This window comes from Rutidosis leptorrhynchoides, chromosome 4 (genome assembly GCF_046630445.1).
Source record: "Rutidosis leptorrhynchoides isolate AG116_Rl617_1_P2 chromosome 4, CSIRO_AGI_Rlap_v1, whole genome shotgun sequence".
Lineage (NCBI taxonomy): Eukaryota > Viridiplantae > Streptophyta > Magnoliopsida > Asterales > Asteraceae > Rutidosis > Rutidosis leptorrhynchoides.
Window position 1 is genome coordinate 133,999,914 of NC_092336.1, and position 26,286 is coordinate 134,026,199.

Sequence of the window (26,286 nt, forward strand, 5' to 3'; positions counted from 1 at the left end):
ACGCGTAATATAATTACATTAATAATACTTACCACTATAGTTTTAAGATATTAAGTGAACTTTATAAATTTTACTACTTAAGATATATAAAAGTATATTTTATCATATATAAACGTTAATATAAATTTTTATTAATAAATGACTTTTATTATTATAAAATCTAATAAATATATTTAAATATATAAAACGACTATAGTTAAGTTATATAATAAACACGTATAAATTTTAGAAGTCATTTTGGGTCAAGTTGACTTTTGCATATTAGTCTCGAGCATTAGGATTGTGGTACACTATGACTTGACCAAAAATTGTTAGACAAATATTGACCAACATATAAATATATATAATTAATATAGGTTCGTGAATCCGAGGCCAACCTTGCACTTGTTAAATGACGTTATATGTATTTTTACTACGAAATACAGTATGGTGAGTTTCATTTGCTCCCTTTTATATATATTTTTGGGACTGAGAATACATGCGCTGTTTTTATAAATGTTTTACGAAATAGGCACAAGTACTAAAACTAATTCTACGTGGGTTTAAACCAGAAATATACCCTTAGCTTGGTAACATTAAACTACTTGTCTATGTACGGTAGGCGCGAATCCTAAAGATAGATCTATTGGGCCTGACAAACCCCATCCTGACTATGGGATGCTTTAGTACTTCGAGGTTATTTTAAACACACCTGATCTGGTGTACTTCAGAGGGTAAAACATGAACGTTAAGGCTTGTTACCGGGTGCCTACAACTTATAGAATACTTTTATACACTTGCGAGTGTACATATATTTATAAACGGAAATCTTGTGGTCTATTAATATATTGAAATGATTGTTATGATAAACCTATGAACTCACCAACCTTTTGGTTGACACTTTAAAGCATGTTTATTCTCAGGTATTAAAGAAATCTTTCGCTGTGCATTAGCTCATTTTAAGGATATTACTTGGAGTCATTCATGGCATATTTTGAAAGACGTTGCATTCGAGTCATTGAGTTCATCAAGATTATTATTAAACCAATTATAGTTGGATGTATTATGAAATGGTGTGCATGCCGTCAACTTTCGTTGTAAAGAAAGTTTGTCTTTTAAAAACGAATGCAATGTTTGTAAAATGTATCATATAGAGGTCAAATACCTCGCGATGTAATCAACTATTGTGAATCGTTTATAATATATATGAACGGGTCCTTTCAATGAACAACCTTAACACTTGAGCTTTTGATCGATTCAAGCTCCTTCTTCTCCAAATCTCCAAATCTCCAAATCTCTCTCTAGAAATCTCTCTCTCTCTCTAAGAATGAAATGAGAGTGTTTGTGGATTTGAAATGTGGTCCAAAACTAGATCCAAAACTGATAATATGGCTACACATCCGGCCTCAAGTGAAAAGACCAAAATGCCCTTCATTTAACTCAAAATAGAAAAAGCAGAAAACTGTCGCTGGGACAGTGCGCCGAGCGCACACCTGAAGGTGCTCTGCGCGCACCCACTCAATTTCAGACAGTGAGCTCCAATTTGCTACAGTTTGATTAATCGATGCTTAGGTACACTTGTACACTTGGGTTTAGGGTCTTACATAAATATATCATATACACCTCGTATTTAAGGGATGCTAGAATTTATAATTAGAGGATATTGACTGTTAATTTAAGGCAACCATGTATATATATATATATTTGTTCCAATGTACGTTATATACCTAGAAAAATACTATTGTAGGCTATGTACTTTGAAAACGTGTGTTAATGTAACTAACTTAACTTGTTAACCTAATAAAGTGTGTTACGAATGACTTGATAATGGTGTATTTGTTAAGTGATTCCTAACAATTCTCCATTTTTAGTTTTCAGAAAATCGATCTCAAAATCACAAACACAATCGATTGCAAGTAGGGTTTTTCGAACTGAAAAGCACTGATGGTTCCAAGGGCTGTAACAGCTTGTCTAAGGCTCGAATTTCTCCCTCTAGAAAACCCATAGTTTTCTTCTTCAATATCATCTAATTTCCAGAAACCAGATTTTCTTCTGTTTGTGGATTGAACAGTAGTGGTACCGAATTGATTTCAATTTCGCATACAATCTACTAATTTCCTTCTCAATTTCGATCTCTTCATCAGTCTTCTCTTTCCGATTCTCTGGTTTCAGCGAACCAGTCTTGATTTCAAGATTCTTCAAGGGTTTGGTTTTCTGTTTTGATTGGTGAACAAGAACAGAGGTATTTGATAACTCAATTGGGCTCTGATTCTCTTTATAGAAAATGAAGAATTAAAAGAATCAGAACATGGGTTTATAGAAACAGGTGGTCTCTTCAACAACAAAGATGGTGATTTGATCAAATTATTCGATTTGAAACACTCTGAATTACCGACATTATCAAATACAGCATTGTTCTACATCTATACATCTTTATTGGTATTTAATAGATTCCAGTTTGCTCAAAGATGGTGTCGATGGTAAGCTGGTGGATCCAGGTCTGCTCAATAAAATGAAAATAATCAGTTTAACCGGTCTAGCAGGTAACCGGTCACATTTTGTTTACATTAACACACTTTTTCAAAGTACATAGCCTACAATAGTATTTTTCTAGATAGATATATAACCTACATTGAAAGAAAAAAAAAAGGAATATAACTATTTGGTAGCTTTAACCCTACAAATTTTAATACGCTTTAATATGCCTACTTGAAGAGTTTAGGGTGGCAAAACAGCCACATGCATCCTTGAAATCTCGGGTTTTCAAATTGATTCAAACTCCGCCTCTTACTATCAACACATTGAACCTTAATCGGTTAACAATATCATAGTTAAGATTAAGATTGAGCCGTAATACCAGAGCGCGAGTGTGTGAAGGTTGAGGGATTTTTGGCCCGAAAAAAATGTGAGCGTTTAGCGCTGCCAATGAAAATGGATTTTCCGAACAGCCGTTCATAGAACACGGAATATATGTTTACATTTTAATTATAGTGTTAAATTTTAGATTGTTTTGGGCCATGGTTGCAAGCAAGTAGGGATGACATCGGGTCGGGTTTATGTAATCTCGGACCCGAACCCGATTAAGAAACCCCGCCTCAAATCCGGCCCGAAACCCGTCGAGTCCCCATTTACTTACATACTATCGGATTTCGGGTTTCCCCACGGGTAAACGGGTATACCCGATTAGTTATTCTGTATCTATTTTTCAATAAATTACCAAATCAAAATATCGAAAAATAACTTAATTACTTCATGTTTAAAGTATTATAAAATATCGCATACAAAAAGTTGATTGAAAAGTTTCTAAAATACTCAAATACACATATCAGATTTCGAAAACTTGTTGTATATAATTATATTGAATAAAATTATACTCGTTTTCAAAACAAATAATAGAAATCTTTCATACATTAACAATATAATACTAATAATAAAATTTTACATAAAAATTATTATAAAAATTCTTTGAACCGGGTATACGAGTATGCGGGTCCGGTATAAAACCATAACTGAACCCGAATTTTTTTTTTTTTTTAACCATCCTCATACCGTCTCATGACCGACGGACTCTGATTAGACCCGAACAATTAGGATTTCCTAATTTTGCCATCCATATCAAAATAAACTATTGTAACGTATGAAGTTAGGGTTCTCCAGAAAAAAATTTACCTACCGCATTAGTTTCCACCCTACAAGTTGCTCACTTTATTCTCAAATCTAAGGTTTGTTTTGAATTCTCTAATGGCTTGCTTTGAATTCTTTAGTTGTTTGTTGGTTTGAGTAAAATATGAAATTTGTGAAGTTAGGGTTTTTTTTTTTTTTTTTTCCTTTTTCTCGATTAAATGCACTGTTTAATTTTAGTATTTGTCAAATTTTGTGGTTTGATTGGATTTTGAAGACAAATTTTATTTGAATAGGTTAGATTCAAAGGTATTAAAGAGAAAAAAATCAACTATTATCTGGCCTTACAATGCCAAATTTTGTTAGATTTGGTTGTCATATCACTGATATCCCTTTTTGATGTTAGAGTTTGTGATTGATTAGCAATATATAAGTGAAAATAGAAAGTATTTGAAGATTTTTTTATAACATTTATCTGTTTGTAAAAAGTAGGGTTTAGGGCTCTAAATGTAGGGCTCTATATATAATAGTATTATGCCTATTGTTTATTTTTCAATTTAGTATGTTCTGATTCTTTCTTTATGTTTGTAGCTTCTTGAGTGAAAAATGAATGTAGACGGCGATAGACTAAGCAACTTGTCTGAAGATCTCATCATTAAGATTCTCTCTTTTAACGACACGAAACAAGCTGTTAGAACAAGTATATCGTCATCTAGATGGAGGAATATTTGGAAGTCAATTCCACATCTCGATTTATCTAGTGATGATATTACTTCATTACTTAGATTCTCGTTGTCTGTCTCTCATGTTTTGTCTTCCCGCAATCATGAAATAGAGTTGTCGTCCGTTAAACTTAGTGTACGTGGAGGACTCAACCAATCGTTTGTCAAAACAGTTTTGAGCTATGCGTATTCGCACAATGTCCAAAAGATGACTATTATATGTTCGTGCGAAAATACAATCAAAATACCTCTTTCTCTCTTTATTTCCCAGTCTTTGAAACATCTCACTTTGATTGGATCAAGTAGATATAATCGTCCACTTTGTAAGATCAAATCATTGTGGGACCTACCAGCTTTAACAACGTTGCATCTTGAAAATGTCAAGTTAAATTACAAAAATCATGACGAGTATGGTGGTCTTTTCTCTCAGTGCCTTAACTTGAAGAATCTTACCTTATATAACTGCACTGTAAACGATTTTTCTTCTAATGCTAAGATTGTTGCACATCACCTAAAGAATCTCACGGTTGTAAACTGCGAAGGACCTCTTTTGATTTATGTACCCGAATTGTCCTCATTGATGTATAGAAATCCATATTTTTATCGTTTTGTAGCAGATGGTTTGTCTTGTTTGGAGAAAGTGGATTTCTATATGTCTACTCCATATGAGGAAGATGGATACTTTGTTATTAAGATTCTTCAACAGTTCCGCAATGTCAAATATCTTACGCTTGGTTTGGAAATCGTAGAGGTATTTGGTTTTACATTAATGTTTATACGTGCATCTATCATCACTTAACATCACTTATTTTGATGTGTGTATATATATATATATATATATATATATACATATATATATATATATATATATACATATATATATATATATATATATATATATATATATATATATATATATATATATATATATATATTATTTTTTTTTTTTTTTTTTTTTTTTTTTTCAGCTTCTTGAATCATCTTTGGGCATAGTCTCAGATATGCCTTCTCCATTTACCAAGTTAAAGACTCTGAAGATTTATCCAGGGTGGGAAGAAGGAGAAAAGAAAGCAAATATCCCTACAGAAATAAAAGACTTTCTGTTAAATGCTTCCCCAAGTGCTACTGTCTCGATATACTCACGCGAGGTATGTAGTTTCACCATTAATAATATTTTATATGATGATAAACGGGGACTAATGTTCATTATAAAATGCAGGATGTGAAAGGTTTGAAGAGCAAATTTGATAGATGAGGAAATGTTGGACTGCTCTGTTTGTGGAGATTAATGAAGAGAAAGTTAAGATTGATGAGATTTTGTCAATGTTGGTCTTCCGGCATCAAAGAGAGATTGTATGTTAGATGATGGTTAGATGATTAATGATTTGAGTTTTATAAGTATGTAATATGTCAAAGTGCGACTCTTAATTTGCTAGTTCCTGCGGTTAGGACTTACATTGTTAAAAGTATTTATGTATGTTTACACTACTATGCTAGTTCCCGTTATTGGAAAGTTTATTTCCCTAAGTTTTTAGTTTGATCATTGCTGCTTAATCCTTTTTTTTATCTTGGTTGTCGATTGTGAATCTTATATGCGTGTGGTGGAGATCATCAAGAGTTAAAACTAGCGTTTACATAATACATGGATTATCATATATTTACGCCTAGACAGTGTTATCAGTTTGCTGCTGTGATACATACTAATTTTTGCTTGCGATTGTCATAGTTTTGAAGGTGACATCATTTAATACTTTCGCATGAGTTGGTTTTGGTTAGTTTTGTTCTTCACAAGTTAAAATAATCATATAATCAATCCTATTAAGCTTTTACTTAGAATACACATTGTTCAGAGTATATGTTTTTTCGTTGGGCATCAACATCAAAACTGTGCCATAGTTTTCAGTCTTACATCTGGTCGTCTCAGCCTAAGCTGCTGATTATGAATGACTAACGTTTACAAGATCGACTTTGTTTAGGTGTGGCTACTAAGTGTATTTATAAGGCCTGCTATAATGGAGAAGATATTTTGTGTATGCAGTTTGTTGGGTCTTTTTAGAGTTTAAATTGTAAAGGCCTTGATTAGTGATTTTTTTTTGTTAAGGCTCAGGCCTTTTTTAAAGGCCTTTGGCATTCCATCAAATAGTTGGGCCAAGCCTTTTTTTTTTTTTTTTTTTTTTTTTTTTTTTTTTTTTTTTTGGTACCACTTGGTGGTTTCATCTATTATTTGATGTAGAGATGAAATTAAAAAGTTTTTTTTTTTTTTTTTTTTTTTTTTTTTTTTTTTTTTTTTTAAAGAACATTTCACAACCGAGACCTGATCATCAAAGATGAAAGTGTCAGCCAAAACAATACAACCATCAAATAGCCTTGCAACTAGAAAACATAACCAATCCTACACCGCGGATCAACAAAGAACGGGCATTGGCTAATTTTCATCGCATCCTAGATGGTCCCTATTGAATCCTACGCTTCTTCATGGCTAGGTTTTACATTTTGTCACTTGGTTAAATGGGTAGTACTAATCAACTTTGTCACCGCAAAGATGGTACTGTTCGGTTATTTCTATCCAGCTTGAAGTATCAAGTTCCGCGGTGTCAAAATGTTTGACTTACTCATGAAGTCGCCATTTTTGTTTTCGATTACAACGTATTGTATAGAATCTATAGGGCCTGTAATTATCCATTATATAAATAAAATTTCTTGCTTTTCAAAAAAAAAAGAAAAAAAAAAATAAAATAAAAAAAGAAAACATAACCAAACTAGCCTACCGTTATCTAAAAGAGAGCCTAAAAGCAAGAGGTAAACAAGAAAAAACTAGGGGACAAAGACTAAGCAAACTATAGGCCAAGCACAACTCAAAGAGCAAGAAGACACAAAACAGACACCATAAGTCACAAACCAACAAAACATCAAAAACCCTTATGAGACATCACGTAACTCCACGTTTTTCCCAATCAAACGCCACGTAAGGACTTGAATTGGGCAAAATATAAGCGACCCATGAAGAACAACATGCAGAGGTGGCAACCTGAACCCAAAAAGACACGAGGGATCAGACAACATATACGTGCGGATTAGCCTGCCATTGGAGCCAATCGATTTTCTCCTCCTTAAAGCAGTTTTGAGATCCACTCGAAACATCTGATTTGTATTTCATTGAGAGCCAACGGGACGTTCGTGCATTTGTTTTGAAAAACCTTTTCGCTTGGGTTTTTCCAAATTATGTATTGAAAATTCTGTCCCGCTTTTTTATTTGTTGTCAATCAGCCTAACGCATAACTCAAAGTGATCGAATAATAAGTAAAGGGTTAAAATTGGTAAGAGTACTATTTTCTATGCCCGCCTTTTTTTTTTTTTTTTTCTCAATAGGCAAAATAAATTTTATTAACTATAAGAAAACTTTACACTATGTTTCAATATACATCAGTAGCAGCATGCTGTCATGGAGACTTGCAAACTAAACAATATACTGGACATATGTAACCCTACGTTTTGTAAACTTTGGCAGCATACGGCTTTCAGGTAGTGCTAGGGTAAAAACAGGAAGGAATTATGTCCTGTCTATAAAAAAAGGGTAAACCGACCCTCTGGCGACCCCACACCGACAGGTCTCACGGCCAACATGTGAGAGGACAATCGCATAACCCATGCTTAAAGGGACATGGGGCAGAGATTGAACTCATGACCACCGCGGTATGTTGCACGTCCCCCAACCACTAGGCTACCATCGCGGGGACATATCATGTGTCTATGAAGTGCCGAGATTCGCATGCTCACTTGTTCTTCTCTTGTGATTTTTCAAAGGATGCATGATGACTAATTGAGTTTAGTTGACATTTAAAAGCTAAGGTGATGTATGAATTGTGAAATAAATTCTCATCTTAAAGGGCTAAATGGTAATGTCTTGTTGAACCTTTTGACCGGTTTGATCTTTTAAGAGTTTTTTTTTTCCTTTATATTAGTTTAACCCGCTAGGGATAAAACAAAAACTAACATATAAATGAGCCAAAAGGCCCGCCTCTTAAATTATCGAGGCCGCAACTCAATAGGTAATGATAAACATCGGTTATAAATTAAAAGTCACAAATGTAATCTTATTGACAAGAAACAAACAAAGATCAAATGTATGAAAATAAGATTAGAAAATAGATGCACAATGAACTTAATGATCCACCTTGGCTACAGCCGACGCATAGCTCACACTGCTGTCTCTCATGCTTTTGCACTGACTCGACTGCTCATATCGAAGAAACTTTATTTTTATCTTTGTTGAGCAATTCTTTGACATCTGCTCATCATGAAAAAGATTTGATTAAAAAAAAGACGAAATTGACCAAGGAAAAATTTTGTATATCCTTTTCAATAGTAGTAATTATGTGACTTTGAATAATCAAAATCAGAATCAGATAATCAACGGTAACATATTAAGCAAAACTTACATGGAGAAATACGCGGATGGGGTGACGTCCACAAATAGTATTGTCGGTTTTTATCAAGTACTTTTTGAATTCATCCGCATCTCCGGTTTCTATGATCTCCATTCCCATTTTGTCCAAAGCCTCGATAGATTTATGGATAGCTCCATGTTTTTTGTCATAGTGCAAGTAATTAAACCTATATAAAATAGTAACATAAATCGGGTATCTAACAAGAATGAAAGGAAAAAACATAAAGATTGAAACATACCGAGAACCCCAATGACAGAAATCTGATGACACCGAAAAGAAATTTGTCGGGTCATCAATATATTTTGCTAACAGTCGTCCGTACATGGCTTCATTTTCAGCACTTACAGCACCAACCATAATTGGAACAACTTTCACTGTATACCTGTATAAAGGTGCGAATTTGTACATTCACAGGTGACAAAATGGGTAGGGTGACTAGATTAAGCAAGGAGTGAAAAAAGGTCAGATCAAAACGGGTCATCATATCTAGGGTATGGGTCAAAAGGGTAGGGTCAACTCGTAACACCTTTTGTCCATTTCTTTTGAGAATAACTAGTGAGCCATCATGATTTTAGAACTATAATATTGCAATCACTTTACTTGCATAACATATTTTTAAAACGAGTATGCATAAGAACACAATCCGGGCGACAATCAAGTATCAAACCGTTTAATGTGTTTATTTTTCTACTATATTCTTATTTTATCTTTTTAAAGATAAAACACAGACCCAGGTCAACCAATTCATAACATAATGGATTGATATTGCCATCTTTATTTGTAATGGCAGAATAAAAATTGGTACAAGAAAAAAAAGGGTAGGATGAGGAGTGAATAAGGTCAAATCAAAACGGGTCATCTTATCAAGGGTATGGGTCAAAAAGGGTAGGGTCGACTCGTAACAACTTTTTTCCAATTCTTTTGATGATAACTAGTGCACTATCATGATTCTAGAACATAAAATTGGTAAAAGAAAGACTAACCCACGGAATACTTTGACGAGATACGGTAAATGCATTTCCATGCTATGTTCAGCCTCATCAATGTCAAGATCCATCATGTCAAACTTCCCGGTAGCTTTTAGCTCCTCAATGACTGTAATTGATGATTATTTTTTTAATAATAAAATATATCGGCCCTACTTCACATATATTTTAAATTTATCAATTTATTAAACTATAGATAAGATTCCTTATTTAAGGATGATGCAGAAGTACCTTCGAGATCGATAGGCAGATCGCCTATTGGAGTCTTGTAAATTGTTGCTTTTGAAAGTAAACATTTATGGGTGTAATGATGATGAGATGGACCAAGAAGAAAAATTCGAGTACTGATTAAACGTTAAGATCGTCAGATTACAAGCATAGATAACATAGCTAGTAAGTATTATTTACATACATAATTACGAGTTTATACAGATCATAAATTTTTTAGATCAGAAAAAAAAATTACATGTTAGTTGGGTCGATATTCGCAAATGCGAAGGCTGCTGCTCGGCCAGAATAAGAATAACCTGCATGTCTAGTGGAATGAATACCACCGAAATGACAAACACATTAGAAGCTCAACTATAAACTAATGGTGGAAATTTAGGGTGCGTTTGATAAAACTGAATGATTAAGCGATGGCCGATGATTGGTTCATAATCTGAATGATTCAAAGGCTCTGAATAAAGTTGGTTCTGAATGACAATGACAATAGCCTGTTTGATAAGCATTTTGAATGAACAATGTAAATGATGCAAATTTACCTTATTAATCTTTTGCGCGAATAAGAAAACAATATAGCTATTTAACAAATGTTCTTGATATAATTTAAAGAGGATATTTCATAAAACTTAAGTGCTTAATGGTTAATTAAGTATTTCAACTCTGAATGGTTCATTAGTGAATGTTGAACCATTCAGCATCATATGTCACTCAGAGCTCAGAAGCAAACGCGCCGAATGCTGAATGGTTCAGCATTCAACGTTGAACCATTCAATTAAGAGGTAATTAAACGCACCCTTAAACCCATTTACTTATGATCCTCGAATGGGTTATTTGCTATCTATGAAGGGGCATATGGGGAAGAGAAAACAATGTAGCTAGAAAGAAAACAAGCAGAACAAGTTTGAAAATCGTTCCAAGTGTATTGTTAATAAATACAAGATTACAGCCTTCTAAATATTCTGTACTCAAAAACTAGATTATTATTCCAATCAACCGGAACACTTTATAATCATTTCAATAAATTTGGACCACTTACCAAAATTACCTAACGATAACATTGTTATATGAAGTTGTAGAAATTACGGGCAAGATTGAAAGTGCATGATTACTTACGGCGCAATTACACCACGTACATCTGAAGACTTGGTCAAACCACATTCCGTAAGCCATCCATCAAGTTCTTCCTCCAACTTCTGAGCTAATGGACCAAAGCAAAGGCACCTCAATTACCAATAAAATCTATAAAAAGCATCTCATCTCATTATATTTAATATAATATAATTATGTTCTTTATATTTATAATTTCAAGTTTTTAAGCCACATAATCCATGCCTACCCACTTTCTTTCTCAAACATATATACATTTGACCTGTTTATAGGTAAATAAAAGCTCTATAGGACTCATTAGTTTCTTTTATTTGGATGCTGATGCATATTTTGGCCCTTTTACAGCCAAAATCAACAAACATAGTATAAAATTATTCCGCCACTTAATGTAATTATTGGTATTATTGACGTTTCATAGAGTACGGTACATACATGACTCAAGATACCTCTATGCATCCCCTATGTATGGTATACATATCGCTTAGAAATACACATGGTTCAGACTTCAGATAAATTTCATTTGCATCTACTTAACCTCAACCCCATAAACAAAACCATAAAAATATAATAAAACATCAACCTTTAGCAGCACAGTCATACCCCTATACCCACAAAAATCCAAACTTTTCAAGATTTCAAACCTAAATTGCTAGAAAATCGATCACTGTCTTAATCATCTTACATAAACCATCTAAATATTCATTACCCACTAATAGTATAGCATAAAGCTTAAAACTTTCTTATGTTAACATCATAATCTAAAACCAATAACATCAAAATGATCCAATGTCCACCAATTTTCCAAAAAAAATCATATTATTCCAAACTTAAATTAATCATTTATGTCCAATTACACCATCCATCATCTATCTATAATTCTTCAACAAAGTAGTAACCTAATCACACACAATTTTTATCATTTATTAGTTTTAAAGTTGCAAAATTACTAGCAACCAAGGCAAGGCCTTCAATAATTCAAAGTTTAAACCTTTATTAACCATCAAGGTGAAAACTTTTTAGCAAAATTATAAAAGGGTATGATCAGAAATGAGTAATTTGATCAAATTTACATGAAAAAACTTACGATTATTGGTGTACCAAGAACCTGCGTGCGATGCTCTCCTGATCTTTTCCATTAATTTGATTACAATTATTAAAGGATGAAACCCTAAAATTGAGATTCTGTAATCACCCACCGAGACGTATTGTATTTGACAATGAGTAAAGAGTGAGATGTTTATTGAACAATAGAACAGGAAATAAATAAGAAAGAAAAGAAATAATAGGACAAGATTCCAAACTCACACGTTGCTTAATTTTTCAGTTCATTACATTTCATTTTCTTGGAGTAAATTACAGAATAGCCCCTTGTAAACTTGGATTTGATAGATTGAGCACACCAGTTTTTTTAAAAGAAATGGTTGATTAAGAATCTTGTTAAGCATACAGGATATATATATTTTTTTGTTTTCTATAAAGGGGATGATTCTCACACACACTTTTTTGATCCTCACACACTTATTTTAACCTTTTAATCTTCTAATAATACTCAATTGGTGTGTGAGGATCAAAAAAATGTGTGTGAGAATCATCCCCCTTCTATAAATAGTCCAGTTTACCATTATCAATTCACACTTCAAAATTTCTAAACTTCAAAACTTCTCAACTTCTAAAACACACTCAATTTTTCAAAATGAGTCCGTTAAATATTTGCGTACAGGTTAATTATGGTGGTGAATAATTGACGACTCATTCGATAACGTCGCTTGAAGTTTTTTTCCGGATACACTGGTGGATCCGCAAAATAATCATTGAATAACCTCTTAATCACACTTTCACGAACCCTTGGAATATAAACACCCGGGTTCGAGGGACTCGCGAACTACTAGCTTCTCCCTCCACTTCTTCTTCCGCCAAACTACTAACAAAATTAACAATTTTTTCATCATCCGAATCGTCATCAATAACAAACTCGAGAATGTTTTATCCATTATAAAATTTTATAGTGTATGTTAAGTTGAAAAGAAAAATAAGATTGAAAGAAAGATTTGTATTATAATGAGTAATATAAAGGCCCCATGCCACCTAGGCTGTCACGCCGTTCGGTGGTGCACCGCTACAAGGGGTCTAAGGATATACTCCGTACTAAAATATACAACTCCCAATATGAACGTCAACTTCCCTCAAATATGATCAATTAACTACCATTTACCAACAAACCTCAAAAATGATATATAATTGAAAATAATTATAAATTTACAATTCAAGTTAAGTGAGACTAACAATTGTACTCATATAAAGGAATTTATGCAAGCAAAGTGAGATTGTTAGATGACAAAATGACAAATGTTATATACCTTAAAACATGATATAGTTAATCAAGGTGTGAAACTAAAGAACATATATTTTTTTAGAACGGAAACTTTTATTAGGACTTCTAGCAAGAAACTACAAGAAAAAGGAAAAAAAAAATACAAGTTTATAAATAGCTTCAAGAGCCAATTGTTCCAATTTAAAGGAGCATATTATATTGGCTTCAAGAAACTAAAGAACATATTATATTGGCATATGAAACCACATATTTATGGATGTTGGTGTTGCAAAATTTACATTTGAGATTTGGTCAGTTTTGCAGAAGTTTTTTCTCAAAATGGGAAATTTATAACCCCTTTTTCTGCTAATTCCTCCAAATGTCATGCAAATTGATTTAGCAACTATATGTTGTATGAACCATTCAATTCTTTAATTGCGTCATCCATATTTAACTCTACATTTTTGTCATATGGTTTGATGTATCATTTAACTTATATTATAGCTAATTTTCTTTTATGTATCTTGGTGTCAATATGTCATCTTGAGTAGAAATTGACATATTTACTTATTTGGCATCCAAAATCAACAATAAACCCAAAATTACTAACATAAAAAGATAAAATAGGTGACAGATAAACAGGATTGGTTGTCCTTTAATTTGTTTAGTGAAAACTTAAGAACATTAAACCAGAGAGAAAAAAGAGAACAAAAAAAAAAAAAAAAAAAATTTTTTAGAGAAATAGGGAGATAACAAAAGAGAGCATAATCAATCTTGCATTGTTGTTAGAAGGGTGTCAAAAATATGGCAATTTGATTTCTGTTTCCATCATATATCTATGTTGATATCAAGTTATATTTTATTTTAATAAAAGAGATCCATCATGTTATAATAATACATACATGATTAAATTATAGATCCGAATCGTCATGAAGGCATGGGAGGCAACAATACGGAAAACACAACAAGCGAAAAAACAATATTTTGGGTCAGCCCATGTGGCCCATGTAGACGAAGAAGACGTTGAACATGGTGAGGTTCATGCAGCCGGTGAAGTATACCACGATGAACGATACCTATCCAATGGTGACTACTACGCAGGCAATTGGTTAGAAAGTTTGCCTCATGGTTTTGGCAAATATTGGTGGACCGATGGTTGCATGTATGTTGGCGACTGGTGTTGTGGCAAGACAATGGGCCGTGGCACGTTTAGTTGGCCATCAGGAGCTACTTATGATGGTGAATTCAAAAGTGGTTACATGGATGGTGAAGGAACGTACACGGGCCCCAGTGGTGACACGTATAGAGGTCATTGGGTCATGAATTTGAAAAATGGACATGGGGTTAAGGAATATACGAATGGTGATACATATGATGGCGAATGGTGTAGAGGGTTACAAGAAGGTAACGGTAAGTATACATGGAAAAATGGATGTTGTTATGTTGGAGAGTGGAGAGATGGAACTATGCGCGAGAAGGGTAAAATGGTCTTTTTGAATGGGGACACGTATGAAGGAGAATGGGAAGAAGGTTTACCGAAAGGGAATGGGACGTTTAGATATGTAGATGGTAGTTCGTATGATGGTATTTGGAGTAAAAATCCGGACGAACAAAATCTTACATTTTCTCCTGCGGGTGATGGTGGTGATGTTGAACATGATGCACAAGAAGTTTATGATGTTTTTCTTAAAGATTGTTTAATTTATCCTCAAGATAGTTTTTCAATCTTGCCGTCACAGAAGAAACTTGCTATTTCGAGATCGTCAAATGGAAATGATTCATCGGTGTGGCCTAAAAGGATGTCGGGTGATGGGAATTTGGATGAAAATGTTGATAAAGATTCAGGAAGAAGCATGAAAATTAGAGACGATGCGTCTTTATCATCTAGTAATTCAGATGGAAGTCCATTTATGGTTCCAAAACTTGTCAAGAAACAAGGTGAAACAATCTCTAAATCGCATAAGAATTATGAACTAATGCTAAATTTGCAACTGGGAATCAGGTTATATATACAAGTTCCAATCTTTTTGTTCCTGGTCTTATTGAAACTGTTGTTTGAATAAAATTGTGTTAATGATATTAAGTTATGTGTAGGCATTCAGTAGGAAGGCCAGGTCCAGTGCCTTCTTTAGACTTGAAGGCTTCGGCTTTTAATCCGAAAGAGAAAGTTTGGACAAGATTTCCACCTGAGGGATCTAAACACACACCGCCGCATCAATCTAGCGAATTCAGATGGAAAGATTATTGCCCGTTAGTTTTCAGGTACCATACTTAGTTTTTACTTAATAACATAAGCCTTAATGGGTCAAACGTGTCGCAAGTCAGGCAAAGTGTATTAAAATTCTAAATCTTTACATTCATTTTGTTAATTTACTACTGAAATAATATAATTTATAATATAATATAATCACATTATGGCAAAATGTTTCGTGGGTAAAAATACTCGTCAGGTAGTCTAAACATGGAAAACCATATCTGTTTATAACGGAAAAAGTTGACTCAGGTTAACCCATATCATAAATCGCCCAATTTGACCCACCTGAGCAACTTTTGATCAATATCTCAGCTCGCTCATTTTTACACCGGTCGCATTGATTCAAAACCAAGGTGTAAGTAGACAATAAATGTATGTTTTTTTTTATGAACATGTATATATAGGACATTGAGGATGTTATTCAAGGTGGATGCAGCCGATTACATGTTATCAATATGTGGGAATGATGCCCTTCGAGAACTATCTTCCCCCGGAAAGAGTGGCAGTTTTTTTTACTTAACGCATGATGATCGTTACATGATTAAAACCATTAAAAAATCTGAAGTAAAAGTGAGATTTTGACCCTATTTGTTAAAATAGTACAAATAGAATTTGTGGGGTTGAGTTAATATGTTTGATTTACCGATGATTACTAGGCTATACTAAGGATGTTGTCTTCCTACTACAATCATTTTCGCTCATTTGAGCATACGTTACTCACCAAATTCTACGGACTACATTGTGTGAAGCTAACCGGTGCTACACAAAAGAAGGTTTGATGTCTAGGATGCTAGAGGTGGCAATTTTGACCCATTTATCTATAAAATGTTTATCTAGATTGTGTTTAGAAAAAAATAGGACGAAGTAACCCAAATAATTATTTTTTTACTCACACATTCTCCTAAATAATCAAACAACTTACATTATCTATTTCTTGACAATGAATAAGAAATGTTTGCAGATCAACCTGAATTTATTTTGACCCGTCCATATTGCCACCTCTTATCAAATGCTTTCATTAGTAAACTAATACAGTAGTTTGTAAGTATTTGTTTTTGATGAATGTTGTTAACGACCTAGGTACGATTTATTATCATGGGGAACCTTTTCTGCACAGACATCATGATCCACAGACGATTTGACTTAAAAGGGTCATCGCTTGGTCGACTTACGGATATGCCCGAATCCGAAATCCAAACAACTACTATACTCAAAGATCTTGATCTCAAATTCATGTTTAGATTAGATAAAAGTTGGATCGAAGAATTCAGAAGGTAAAATCTGAGACACGTGTGGTTGTTATTCGATCTTTCAAATGGTGCTAAAGAAATGTGTAAATATTCAGGCAAATCGATAGGGACTGTGAGTTCCTCGAGCAGGAGAGAATCATGGATTATAGCCTTTTGGTTGGTCTTCACTTTAAAGGTAAAAATGTTAGCGAATTAGAATGTGTCATTTTACCTTCGATACAGTAATCAAAACCTTTATTATGTTTAGCTTATGACTTATGAACATTTTTTTGCACAGATGAAGGTGGTGCAGACGTTTCTTCGTACCATGTGTCCAATCCTGGAGGGTAATACTACCATTATTTTAACCTACTGTGTTTTTTAGAGGTGGTGAGATAAATGGGTCACTTTTACTATGTCAAACGGGTCGGGTCGGGCTGATTTAATCAGCAAGTCCTATATGTTCATTTTGAATTTTATTTTATAAAGAGTAAATTCTACCAATAGTCCTTATCGTTTACATGAAATTACACATGTAGTCCTTATCTTTTGAAAATTACAACGATTGTCCCTGTGGATATAATGAAATTACATCAACCTTCATTATCTTTCAAAATTATATTGATTGTCCCTCACTTATATAAAAGTGTACGTTAATGGTCCCTGACTTATTCAAAATGTGCATTAATAAGACTATGAGGGACCATCAACGTACACTTTTAGGTAAGTCGGGGACGATCGGCGTAACTTTCAAAAGGTAAGGACGATTGGTTTATTTAATGAAAACCAGAGGACTATTGTTGTAGTTTTAAAAAGCTAAAGACATTTGGTGCAATTTTATGTAGCCTGTTTAAGACAAGACTCAATCTAAATCGACCGATTAATAGATAAATGAGTTGAGGTTACTTTCTCTAATATTTTAGTATGTTTCGGGTGAAGATTATGTTTGTGTTGGTACGACTGCAGGTCTAAATTGGGGATCAACATGCATTCACGAGTCGAAAGGATGGAGAGAAACAACGAAATGGAGTTAATAGGGGAACCAACAGGAGTATGTTATGATGTTGTAATGTTTTTTGGCATCATAGACATACTCACAGAGTATGACATCACCAAGAAACTTGAGCATGCTTACAAGTCTTACCAATATGATCCAACATCCATATCTGCAGTCGATCCTCGACTATACTCTAGACGTTTTCGTGATTTTATACTCAAAATTTTCATAGAAGACGTTTAAAGTAAAAAAAAAAAAAATGTACATGTTGTTTACATTGAATGTGACTTTTTCTAGTAGTCTTGATCTGTGTTTTGAGATGTTAATATAACTGTATCAATATTTATCATGATTGTTGTGGGACTTTGGTGCAGCGGGGTTCATCGGTTTTTTTTTTTTTTTTTTTTTTTCTATGTTCTTTCAAATTTGTAATGTAAATTAGTCTTTGTGAATGTTATGTGTTGTTTAAAGTAATGTTTGCTTCTATCTAGAAACATAACCATTATATTATTATCATATTTTAGATTTTAGATTTTAGAATTCGGATTCAAAGATGAAGGATATATGAATAGGATATAATTTGTCTTATGTAGTCGTGCGGGTTTAATGTACTTTCATTGTTGCTGCTACTACTGCTATTGTTATATGCATACAGCCACCAATAGAATGGGCTAACAAGATATGAAAATTGTGAAGGTTCCTCAATGAACAATTGCCTGGTAAACGGATAAGATTTTACATGTTCAAACTACCTAGAAAGCGAATATAGAGCTCTTTGAAATTAAAAGCAGTTTTCCCCTTGTATCCAAAATAAGTAGAATCACGGAATTCTCTAAGTGAACATATAAGATATTTGACGATTCAAGGTGAAAAAAGGCGGACTACAATACATGTTTGAACACAATGTTAGCAGATAAACGGGACTTTAGTGTCATCGTTATTGGTTACTCATTGCCATCCGTTTCATGTCTAATTATTATTAGTCATAGTGATACTTACTCTTAGCTTTGTAACAGAAATATACACATATAAATTCATGGGTTATGAGTGAAACCATCACTAGATAGCCCAGTGGTTGGAGCCCCTGAGTTCCTTGCAAGAGGTCTCAGGTTCGAATCCCGTATAGGGCGAATATTTAGTGGTGGCTAGGGATGGGTTGGAAACAGTCGGGGAGTAATCCTGCTGGGCTGCGTACATTAGAGTATGGAGTCAGATTACTCGCCCTCCCGGATAACCCGAACAGGGAAAACCTTCTACCATTTTTAACTACCAATTTCGATACCATATTATTGGTAGTTAATTTGTGTGTTCTGTTCCACTCAAAACTCCATAAAAAAAAGAATTCGTGAATTTACATGGGTATAAATGGGTTACAAAGCTAAGAGTGAGTGAGTAACTATCAATCAATATAGTGACTATAATAACTAGCAACATAAGGACATGAAACTGATGGCAATGAGTAATCAATAATGGTGACACTAAAGGTCCCATTTACCTGCTAACAAGTAATCCACACATGGACAACAGAACTTAATCAAAACATATTGATTTAGCCTACATTAAACAGATGTAGATTCTGTAGCAGTTCAATCATCTAGTGTCTTACTAAAGTGTCTTAACGCAACTAACTGTAATTGCACAAATTAAAACAAAAATGTAGTTTATATAGATATATATCCTGACAATTTATTCATCATACCAAACAAACAAAAAATTATCTGTTTACCCGGACTGTCAGACATCCACACAGGTTTTTATTCAAACAGAACTTAACAAAGATAAGAAGGAAAAAAAAAAAAAATGCCAAATAGTAGAAGGTACGAAGAAGACGAAATCCCAACGTACCCTTCTATCAGAGGAAAACTTTAAAAAGCAGTAGGATAAGCTACTAAGTAGTAGTAGTAGTGTAGTATTGTTCAACAATTCAACCATATTTTTCGTTGCTACATCCTCCTTATTAATCCACACAATCCAAAAGCCAAGCGACAAATTACCAATTTCTTCACTTTAATCACTTCTCACAAAATATTTCATTCATTCTGGAAAACTCGGCACCTGCATAAATATAAATAATAGTATGTAAATAAATTCATATATTTAGCAAAAATCAAAATGTATAAACATCCAAAACTAGAATAGATCCTTAATATCAGTTATAAGTTATAACCACCTACAAGTGACAGTAACCCAGGCGTACTATTAACTTATTCATTAAACTAGAGAAAGAGAGATACCTATTAATCAAACAGGTGCCTGCAATAATCCAAATCATATCTCCATTGTAGCTCCATTAAAAGCTTTAAACGACAGCCACATGACATATATCTGATGGCTGAACCGGTCGTACCAAGCCACTTCACATCATCCATCTTAGTAGATTGTTCATAACCTAACTCAGTATTTCAAAAAACCAATATTGATTAATATAGTATAACATCATTCATATATATAACCTGTAAATAAACTGATTAGAACATACAAAAAATGACATCTTACTTACCATCTATGCTCCATAATCATCTTCACACAAAGAAACGACCTTCCCACAATGATTGTGCTTGATATTGCTGAGACGCTGCAATAAACTGTTCATTACCTTTTTTACCTGGTCCTTGATAAGCATTTGAACGTTCAGGGATCTGATAATCAAGCCATCCGTTTTGCTTTCCGTTTCCATTGTTAGCCGCTACAGACGAAACCTGTTTACCGGGAAATGGAAAGCTTTCCATTCCCAACGAAGTCTTGTTTGTGTTCAAAAGCTTGTTTGGTTGAGGCAAGCAATTCAAAGAATTACCAAATCCATCATTGTAGGATAAATAAGAAGGTAATTGGTAGCCATCGAGCCAACTATAGTCATCCAAAGCTGGAATTGTATTCTCATTCCTTACATTACCACCAATCACGGGCCCAGTGTTAAAGCCGGGTGGTGGGCCCAAATGCCTGACGGGTCGGCCCACTGGGTTCTTATGAAACTTTGTCTTTGATGGGAGGCTGTCCAAACCAGGTGCTGATGTCATAACAGAATCAAACTGGGATGGTATCATAGTTGCAGTATCCTGAAAAGATTGTTCATTGAAAGAACTAAAACCATCAGACTTTTTGATGATTCCTGAGCTAATTTCCGTCTCGGGCCTCGTTGAAAATCCATTCCCCGACAAGTTGAGATTTTGAAAACCATTTTCAATACTTTCTTCAACTCCAGCCATCCATTTTGATGTATTTGGTTGTGCAAACTGCACATATTGCATATTTTTACTGACAGAGGATGCAGTGGGCTCCACATAAGTAGTAACATTCCCGAAAGTACCCTCAGATGACACAAGTTTTGAAGGAAAAACATCTTTATTCTTCTCAAAAACAGGGGGTTTAAAGACAATAACCTCATCTTCCTCTTCACTTTCTCCATTTGTAACAGAAACTTCATTAACAATTTGTGGGACCACCCCAAAAACAAATCTCTTAGATTTTGAATCAAAATAGATTCCTTGTTCTCCAGTTTGGAAGTTAGTTGTAATCGCCTTACCGGCTGCTATAATTCGCTGCATTCGAGCATTATTTTCTTTATTTCCAAAATAATTCGTTCCCGAAAACTTGAGAATAACATGAGCAGGAACAACAGGTAAAAATCCCCTAAGCTCAATGTCCTCGGGCAAAGCGAGACGACTTGCCGTTTCACCTTCATCGTACCTACTCATGTTGAAAAAACATGTTTCGTCTTCACTACCATGGGACCCACTCGATGATATTTTGTTGAGGAAAGAAACAAAATGATTCCAAAACAGGGTTCTAGCGGTTGCTTGTTTCTCATCCATTTCATTATTGACAACTGCACCCTGACAACAAGCAAGCCATTCGACAAAAATCATGATGCCAGGAAGTAAGAAGCTTCTAGAAGGATCATTCAGTTGGAAGCATCGGTCAACTATGAGGGCCATGAAATCAAATATGGCAGTAAATGCGTTCTGAAGCACAACAGCACGTTGAAGAATCTCAGCATACGATTGATGTTCGGTTTCCTTGGTTGCATTGTAGACGGTAAATATCATGATTGCTATGAACCTAGTTATGAAGAGTTTGCACTCATTAAATTCCAAACCGAAGTTCAAGACTTCATCGTGTCCGAAAGCTAGTAGCTGAAGGAGCTCGTTTCGGGCCACCGAGAATACTTCTTCAAATGTCTCCAAACTGTATAAGGTAATACAAAAGTAGGTTAGTAAAGCTTTGATACATATTACAGGCTAAGTTCATAATAAATCTTCACTCTTAAAAAACAAATGATAAGTATTAAGTATATTGATTTAAATGAAGTTTTTAATCATAACGTAACTATTTATAAGTTTCAAGAACAAAGAGAAATGAAGTGCTCATGTATTTAATGTATCCTTTTTTATACACATTTCAACTCATTACCCAAGACGCCTATTTTGCCATGTTTAAGAACTACAAAATGTATCAGTTTAGAGAATAATATACCTTGTACGAGTAAAAAGAATGCCATTTAGTCTCACAAATCGAGTAGTGAAGGCTTTAAGAGTTTCAGGGACAGTACGTTCTTTTTCCTCGACAACAATCGGTTCTGTTCTCCTATCCTTAACAGATACCCGTGATTCGACTTTGTTTCTTCCTTTACCATTCACCCGTGTTGGTGTCTTCTTAGTAGGAGCAGGTTTTGACTCCCCGATCAGCTGAACATAACTTTGACGATTCTGCCATAATTGGAGAAAAAAAAAAAAGAAAAAAAAAAAAAATTATACCCTGATGTATCCTATCATACACTTGGCATCAAACCAATATACTTTATGTGATTTTTTAATGTAAAGAATAAGATTTTTCTGCAATCCAAGTGCAATACCAGCCCTTATCCACTCAAATCAATCTATTAAATTTTGAAGATGCCAACAACTTACAGGAATGATAATGTTTTTGATTAAAACCGAGTTCACAATGTTCTAGGCTTACTGTATTGTCGCCTAAGTGAAAAGACAAGTAGCCATTATGTGACAATGATACCTTAAAAACTATGTCACATTCATATGTTATATCATTTTCCAAAAAAACAACACTATTGCTGTCTATTTACTTCACTAATACAATAATCCATTTTTCTTTCTATAAAGAGGTAACAAATCGTCATATGTTATATCATATTTGAAAAACGAACACTACTTCTGTCTACTACTTCACTAAAACAACAATCTAAAGATTTCTTACTATAAAGAGGTATTAAATTAAATTGTCATATGTTATACCATTTTTTCGAAAAATCAACACTACTGCTGTCTATTACATCACTAATACAATCTTATAGAGATTTCTTCTATCTATAAAGAGGTATAAAATCATAACGTTAACAGATCAACATATATGCAACTTCATATATAATTATTCCAAACAAGAAACAAATACCTTTTCAAACGCAATTATCAGATTTTCTCTAGCGGTAGTAAAAGGGGTATCAACTGCTAAACTTCGAAAATAACGGTAAACAGCCAACAGTTCATCTCCAGAGTATGAAGCCAATATAGCAAGCTGAAAATACAAATCATTAATCCATATGAAAAAAAGAATAGAATGAAAAACATAAAACACATTTAACACATACAAAAAACCAACCTGATGATGAGGATTACCACTTGAAGGCCAAAGGGTAGCAGCTTGCTTATAGTAGCTCGATGCTGCATCAAAATCTAGGGTTTTCGAGTCACCCTCACCATATAAACCCTTGTAACGAGCAAGATCCCCTAGATATATACAACATCGATGGCACGATATCAAACCTTTCTTCAACTCAACAGATTTGTTCCCATCATTTTGTAAATCATCTGGCATATAACTCAGTGACAAGCCATACTTTGCCCTGATTTTCACCATCAAATCATGATAGAAACCAGTAGCTTCTGAGAGGAAGGTCTTAAATTGGGAACGAATTTTGGTGATTCGGTCGAGCCCCGGCCGTGCAGGACCTTTAACATTTTGTGTTGTAGAAGCTTGAGCAGCACTATAGTGTGCACGAAACTCCTCGATACGCTTGTAATGCAACTGCCATAATGCATACTCAATATCATGCTGTTCAGAGAATTCATGGTCTTCAAGAAGAATTGCCTCGAAATTTTCTCGCATTTTCTGCCAAGCATTGGGATCTGATGGAATTTTTGCTTGTGCTGCTTTTCTACGCTTACTTTCCAGCTCAGCATTCTAGAAAGAAAGTTTTAATAAGATGAAAACTCAAGATTCATAATAGTAGAGTAAAGTTAAATTGATAGGCTTATACATAAGCCAAATTTCAATTTGCATTTACTCCACTGAGTATGTAGAATATTTGACGAATGTTTCAAGTTTTATAAATTGCAACTGATGTCAAAGATATGTAATATATGCAGGCATGCAGCTAAACGTATAGATGAAACAGTAAAGCACTGACATGCATAGATAGATTTGTGACTTCATATCATTACAATATCATGTTATTGGCTTCATACCATGATACCAATAAGACAATAGTATTTATGATGCCATTACGTAATTACAGATTTTTTTAACCAGTTATTAACAGATTTTTATTTTATTTTATTTTATATAGATAACGTGGTTAGCCCAGTTATTCAGATATGCCATAAAGAGACTCACAAATTAACAATTCATAAAACTTGTTATTCATCTAGTTCCTAATAACACCCTTAAAATCAGAGTCAGATCATTATAATAACTTCACAAGTAAGCATCACTGTAAAGCAGAAAATAATGTTCATCATCAATACCTTGTTGTAAAGACGTTGAGCACGTTCCCTAGACGAATTATCCAGAGTGTTATTCATTGGAATAGTCATCGTCCATCAAACAGAGATAACTGAAATTGATTCCAAAAGATCTGATTCGAACAGCAGTATCCAACTGTAGCACACAACATATCAGGCAACTCAAAATGTCAACTGTACACACTAAACCAACCTAGGAAATTAAAATTTAGAATCTGCTGACCATTTATGTTCATTGAACATAAGAGTGATGTTAAAGAAAATTTATATTCTCAGAAATTGTTTTAAAAGTTGGAAGTTCATAATGTGTTGTATAAGACGTACTTAACCTAACAATTTCTTTCAAAAATGAGCATATAATATACCACTAATGATCCGTTACATCCAAAATTTCAATGAGTAAACATTGCAATAAAAATTAAGATACGCCACATGAAAAACAAGTTTTCTAACTGTGCTTATCATTAATTAATTAAGATACATCATCAAATCACTGCACACGTGATCCTACTAATAATCTATAATTTCACTGAGACAATATCATATCATACAGATTTCTTATATCTAGAAGAAAACTCTCGAATATAACTTTGGCATAGCACCAACATGTAACAAACCGGTACATTTGAGACAGACAACTGTCAATACTAACAAGAACAGTGCAAGATAAAGAAATCGAAGCGGTAGTCTACATCAATTTCCTTAAGCTTTTCATCTGTTACCCGGTGGGCTCTGCCTATACATCTGGAATGAGCTAGACCAGCAATCAAAATCCATATTATAATTCCTCTACATAGGTTTTAGTAAAACCCTATCTGAACACTATATATTAAAAACCTTTCATCCTCTTTATGCTGAACCATTCAATACAGGATACCATGAATTTCTTAAAATACCTCGTCAAACTTCAATAAATCATAAAAAAACCAGGAGCCAGATACAATCATCAATATATAAGCAAAATATAATACAATGAATTTCATTATTAAACATGAGACATTCAATTTCTAGCTTTAGAAACCATCATCGTCAATATGTACAAGCAAAATATATCATATATAAACCCTAGATAAAGCCGATCACCATAAATACAAAACTATTCAATAAGTAACAAATCGAAACCTAATGATACGCATAATCAATTAACAATACAATCACAGAATCATATGTAAACAATAAAATACCTAAATTAAACAATATCAATATGTCGACGTTTAATTGTATAAATTTTGATTGCAATAGAGTTAGAATTAAAAATATACCTATTCAGAATCAGATCTGAACGAATCGCGACGAAATTTACAACGAATCGCCTTAAATGAGATATACGGATCGATTAATGAAAGCGTTCAGTTTTGATTTGACGATGGTTGTACGAACAGCGGTGTAGAATAGAAAGGGAGAAATAAGAATAAGAAAAATCATGATTTTTATTTATATATCGATGGTGATGGTGATGATGGGGTGGTTTAATACGGTCGCTTTTTGGTTTGGGCTCGGTCTAGTCGGCTATGACTTTTATTTTTCTTATTTTTTATTTTTAATATACGGGCTCTAGTTCGACAGCAATCGTCGATTTATTGATGACTTAATTGACTCTTAGAGTCTAAAGTAAATTTTAGGCAGTATTTAAAACCCATGGAAATTTGATT

The 26,286-nt window shown here is 33.8% G+C and overlaps 3 protein-coding genes and 1 pseudogene across 3 annotated transcripts; 2 read left to right on the forward strand and 2 right to left on the reverse strand.

Moving 5' to 3' along the window:
* Nucleotides 1-3,569: 3,569 nt before the first annotated feature.
* Nucleotides 3,570-5,837, forward strand: LOC139843844 (F-box/LRR-repeat protein At3g26922-like). Its single transcript, XM_071834006.1, has 4 exons — nucleotides 3,570-3,701; nucleotides 4,192-5,073; nucleotides 5,291-5,470; nucleotides 5,542-5,837. Exons 2-4 carry the CDS (start codon nucleotides 4,207-4,209, stop codon nucleotides 5,575-5,577), a joined length of 1,083 nt encoding a protein of 360 aa, XP_071690107.1. The 5' UTR covers nucleotides 3,570-3,701; nucleotides 4,192-4,206; the 3' UTR covers nucleotides 5,578-5,837.
* Nucleotides 5,838-8,370: 2,533 nt separating this feature from the next.
* On the reverse strand, nucleotides 8,371-12,335 carry LOC139840201 (uncharacterized). Its single transcript, XM_071830428.1, has 8 exons — nucleotides 12,173-12,335; nucleotides 11,095-11,179; nucleotides 10,223-10,291; nucleotides 9,988-10,100; nucleotides 9,754-9,865; nucleotides 9,009-9,152; nucleotides 8,762-8,936; nucleotides 8,371-8,610 (listed from the first exon to the last, which is right to left on the reverse strand). Exons 1-8 carry the CDS (start codon nucleotides 12,222-12,224, stop codon nucleotides 8,485-8,487), a joined length of 876 nt encoding a protein of 291 aa, XP_071686529.1. The 5' UTR covers nucleotides 12,225-12,335; the 3' UTR covers nucleotides 8,371-8,484.
* A 1,966-nt stretch (nucleotides 12,336-14,301) lies between these two features.
* Nucleotides 14,302-18,122, forward strand: LOC139840177 (phosphatidylinositol 4-phosphate 5-kinase 4-like; annotated as a pseudogene).
* Nucleotides 18,123-19,522: 1,400 nt separating this feature from the next.
* On the reverse strand, nucleotides 19,523-26,027 carry LOC139840178 (nonsense-mediated mRNA decay factor SMG7-like). The gene is made up of 8 exons (XM_071830406.1): nucleotides 25,897-26,027; nucleotides 24,638-24,770; nucleotides 23,493-24,074; nucleotides 23,286-23,408; nucleotides 22,353-22,585; nucleotides 20,380-22,064; nucleotides 20,114-20,268; nucleotides 19,523-19,934 (listed from the first exon to the last, which is right to left on the reverse strand). Exons 2-6 carry the CDS (start codon nucleotides 24,704-24,706, stop codon nucleotides 20,402-20,404), a joined length of 2,670 nt encoding a protein of 889 aa, XP_071686507.1. The 5' UTR covers nucleotides 24,707-24,770; nucleotides 25,897-26,027; the 3' UTR covers nucleotides 19,523-19,934; nucleotides 20,114-20,268; nucleotides 20,380-20,401.
* Between the last annotated feature and the right edge of the window lie 259 nt (nucleotides 26,028-26,286).